Genomic DNA, 4,797 nt, shown 5'->3' with positions numbered 1-4,797 from the left:
TGTGTGTGTGTTGTACAGTGTATTAAATCCAGGCCTTCAAAATGCTAGGAAAGTACAACCTGAAATGTGAGCCGTACGCCTAACTCCTACATTGTGCTTTCAAATCAAACCAATTGGAAAGAGAGCTTATCACCAGAGGTTGAGCCAGCCTAGATAGGGTCCATGGCTACAGGAACAGGCAGCAGATGTGGGAGCCCAGACACACTCCCATGAGAACGGGACCCACATTAGAGGGAGAAGAGCATGGCCCAGTCGGCCCAGCCCTCAGTAGCTGGTGGGCTGCCCTGAACTCCAGAGGCTGGGTGCTCTTATCAACAGTAGAGCAGACACAGACGTGGGACTCAGTTCCAGAGATGCTCAAGAGGAGAGCACACCAAGTTGCCGTCCACACCCACTTCTTGATTACAAGCCCAACTATGTCCCGCGAATCCATGTGTGGAAGTCTCAATCTCCAGGACCTCAAGATATGACAGGGTCTTTAAGAAAGTAATTAGGTTAAATGAGGTCATAAGGACAGTCTCCAACCCAGTCACACACACACATACACGCACACACACAAATCACACACACACACACACACACACACACACACACACACACACACACACACACGAATGGTGATGGGAAGACACAGGGACAAGCTGGCCAACCACAAGCCAAACAGTGAAAGATTGAAAGATATCAACCCACTGGCACTTTGGCCTCAGCCTTCCAGGCTGCAGACTGAGCAGATAAACCCGTCTTCAAGTCTGCCCTTCTGTAGTACTCTGTCCTTGGCAATCAAGCCCAGCCTTTCCCATTTAATCTAGGCTCCTCGGATGGACTGGTCTAGTGCAAGTCCCCAGGTCTTGTGACTCGTCTCAACGTGCTCTTCTAAATGAAAACTTTATGAAGAACTGACTGATACGATCTAGTGATCCTGAGAAGCCGCAGTGCTCAGCAGATAAATGTCTGACTCAGCCTTTTTCTCTCCAACTCGGAACTCCAACTCGTTCGCCGTCGGGAGCGCTCATCTGCGTTGTATGAGAACGGTGAGCACTGGCGACCACATCCATGCCGACAAGGCCCAGGCATAGGGGTGGAAAGCCATTCAGTTGCACAGACACGGGGGGAATGAGGCTTTAATGCTCAGGCAATGTCTACCAAGCCCTGCAGTGCAGGGGGCATGAGCTTGTATAGTCTTCAAGTCAAATCCCTCCCCGGGGTAGCTAATCTGTAGCACTCGGACACCAGGGCCCTCAATCTGTTCTGGCCTGCTACTACTCTGTACCAACCTGTCAACAAATGTGTGATCTGGACTCCTGTCTTGCTTTTTTAACAGCTCAGTGCTCAGACCTCCCTGTTATAATTTATTACAGAATAGTTTTAAACTTTTTAACCCAAAGCATTTTTTTTTTCACCATGTCTAAAGCACTGCTCAGATTCAGGTTGAACCAATTTCTCTGCAGGAGCCTGCAGCCCAGTCTTGCTGGCTTCGTCGTCCACTTCTCGGGACAGGCACACACCTGTGGATGCATGAGCACTGTGCTCCTCTGGGAATAAACTTTGCAGGCTGTGTGCTTCCTTTGAAGGCTTTCTCTTCTGGGCAGACACACCACGGACATGCCCTTTCCCCTTGTGCTGGTTTTGGCATAGAGAAGTTTTCTTTTATAGTGTGGGCTCAGTTGTACAGCCTTCACGGACATCCTCTCTTCTAGGCCCCAAGCCAGGATCCTCTTGTCTTATTACATTTTGTACCCTGTTGTCCCCCTCAGAACTTAGTAAATCCTGACTGCTGCCCCAACCTTGGCTCTGTGTTGGGTCTACTGGGTGGGAGTTGGGAAGGGTGCCAGGAGTAGATGGAAGCAACAGAGGACAGGGAGTCAACTTCCTGTACCTCCTTGGTCAGGGAGCACTGATCGACTCTGTCCCTTGACCATACAGAATTCCACCTAGGGGTCATTCCTGCTCTTGGGTCCATGGGCCTTGTTGTGGTGACAACACAGCAGCTTTTGATCCGGTATCTATGCTATGTTCTACAGGTCGCTAGGCTCCTCCATCCCTATGCAGGTAACTGTCCTCTTACTTCCCTAAGTCTGAGACCTCCATCTACGCCTACAAGCACGCTGGCTGGCACAGGCAGGATGGGTAAAATGAGAGATAATGGGTAATGTCTGGGATGCTGAACCATGGGCAGACTTCTCTTTGATATAGAACATTGGTCGGGTTTTTGCTCATCTAATTTGAATACATGTGAAAATTACCAAACTGCTTTGTACCAGTGTTCCATTTTCTGAAGGGATAATGATGTCTATTATGGTCCATGAAAGCACCGCAAACATTGAGGAGCCTATGTTGATATGATTACAGCTCATTTTAAAGTTTGTTTATTGCCACTGAAGCTCTTGGACACGTTTCACCCAAATCTGAGCACTAGCGGGAAGAGGATACGGAACTGAAACAGTTCAACTGGTAACAATGTTTCTGCTGTTCTAGCTCATGGGAGTGTGGTGGTTTGAAAGAGAATATAGGCTCCTATAGGCTCAATCCCCAGTTGGTGGACTGTTTACGAAGGTTTAGGGGGTGTGACCTGGTTGGAGGAAGTGTGTGGTCCCACTCTCTTTCTGCCTTCCCACCTGAGGATGCGGATGGGAGCTATTGGCCACGGCTGCAGCGCCTGCTGACCGGCCACGGCTGCAGCGCCTGCTGACCACCCCGCTCCCCACTATGATGGAAACGGACAGCCTCCCAAGAGCCCCAGTTAAATGATTTAAGTTGCTTTGATCATGGTTTCTCCTACAGAATAGAACAGTAACTAAAATATGAGGTGACGACAGCCCCTGCACTAGCCATCCATGAGAATAAGGTGGCTACCCCAGTAAGCGGGCTGCATTTCCCACAGGCATCCAGCAGCCATGTGGGAGCAGTGAGGTTGTAACCAGCTCTACGCCACGGCTCTGTGGACGCTTACGTGGGGGCAAGAATGGCGACTGAGAGAGCAGAGTAGCTAAGTTCCACTTACAGGGGAGAGATAGGCTTGAGGCAAAGAAACGGCCCAAGGGGTGTGCGCCTGTGCCTGCGTGCACGCGCACATACACGCACATGCACTCATACACGCACACACCAACAAAAACTCTGATTATAATTTTAAAAAGCAACAGCACAGGCAGATATGTCAATTATAAATGCATTCAACATCAAGGCGCCCAAATAAAGACACAGACACAGGACAGTCTGAACAGGAAAGCAGGCAACTAGCTTTACAATTTGAGATGAATTTTCTATCAGACAACCAACCAGACAAGCGGTGTCTTTACTTTTATGGGCAAATGCAAATACTCAACTGGATTACGGTTTCAAAGTTCATCCCATATGGGGCCGAGGAGGTTTGGTTCGGTGGTTAAGCCGGCTTTCTGCTTTTCTAGAGACCCTGACTTGGTTCCCCAGCACACAAGTCAAAGCTGCTCAGAACTGCCTGTAATTCCAGCTTTAAGGGATCTGGGCTCTGTGGGCACTCTCCCCAGACACACACATATACACAAATAAAATAGAAAATAAGTACATACATGTGATGAAGTTAGCTAGCTGGACAGAGGCGACCCGAGCCAGCTTTCTCTCTGCTCATATCAAAGGGCAAAGCTTAGCCCTACACTGGTGAGAGAATTTTGGAGACAGATGACAGTGGTAGAGAAAGCTGGTGTCTCCAGCTTCTGAGGATCTCATTAGGGGTGAGTGGTAGGGACTGATTTAAAGAACACAGCCGGATACTATCAGTAAGTCAGGGACTTGCATGGAATTCTCAGAGAGAAGGCCCATTTCAGGAGTCCATTCATGAGGGGAGACTGCTCTGCAGTGGACAATGTCATCACGTGGATGCTCGGGGAGCTAAGTCTGTGAGTTCTACTCTCACAGCGGCATGCATGCCATGGTAGCCTGAGCCCGGTGTCCTTAGATCCTCATCACCTTCTTCGTTCTCCAAGAGACCGTTGCTAACAGCCCTGCCGTGCAGTTCCGCAATTCCCCGCCGCTCTCACCCACTCTTTTCCCCTACACTAGCAGTGTTGCTATTATTAGGAAAATTTCCAAACAAACCTAAGAGCAGACCAAACGGTAGAGTACGTTCCTGGGCTCCACATACCCATGACCCAGCTTCGCCAAGTATCACAACACACGGCCACTCGTAGGCCATATTGCCACCTTTGGTCTTTCTGCTTAGGAGCAAAGAAGGTGACTGAGATATTGTACACACCAATCTCTTTTATCCCAATTGGAAGAAACAAACACAAAGGCAGTCACTGTGACTGTTTTATAGTCAATGCGCTGGCTAGGACCAGCACGCAGTAGGTACTCAATAAAGCGTTCCATGGCAGAATGAACAAGGAGGAATGCATTCCTATCCCGGCTCTTCCTGCCAGGCCTCCGCCCTCTGACTTCCCTTGCTTTGAGGCCATGTAACATGGACATAAGCCTCTTGTCCCTTGTCATGTTCCTTAGCCTCTCAGAGGGAAAGCCAGGCACTCCTTAATAATACTGCTGACAAGATCTTAGCAACTAGTTCCAAGGTCAGCCAAAAGTTGTGTTATGTGGCAAAGAATATTGAATAGCATGCCGTGAGTCTGTGTTTCTGTATGCGCATACGGTTTACTAAAAGAAAACTGAGAAAACTCTAAAAAATGCATGATACTCACATGCAGCCACGAAACCTACTCAGGTTGTTGTTTGGCTTCTCACACTCGATTACGCCCGTGAACATTAAAGGGTTGAATTCTGAGACCTGAAATAATAGCACACACACATTAGAGCAGCGGTTCTGGACCT

At 48.8% G+C, this 4,797-nt stretch overlaps 1 protein-coding gene across 1 annotated transcript in view; it reads right to left on the bottom strand.

Annotated features, from left to right (window-relative positions):
- Positions 1 to 4,797, bottom strand: part of Atp10a (ATPase phospholipid transporting 10A (putative)) — a 94,927-nt gene that overhangs the window by 42,834 nt on the left and 47,296 nt on the right. The window contains exon 5 of the mRNA XM_005371929.3: positions 4,668 to 4,753. Within this exon, the coding sequence (XP_005371986.3) occupies positions 4,668 to 4,753 (86 nt within the window). The remainder of the gene's footprint in view (positions 1 to 4,667; positions 4,754 to 4,797) is intronic.

Source organism: Microtus ochrogaster, unplaced genomic scaffold, assembly GCF_000317375.1.
Source record: "Microtus ochrogaster isolate Prairie Vole_2 unplaced genomic scaffold, MicOch1.0 UNK140, whole genome shotgun sequence".
NCBI lineage: Eukaryota > Metazoa > Chordata > Mammalia > Rodentia > Cricetidae > Microtus > Microtus ochrogaster.
The sequence above is the reverse complement of the archived record's forward strand: the minus strand, read 5'-3'. Positions and strand labels throughout refer to the sequence as shown.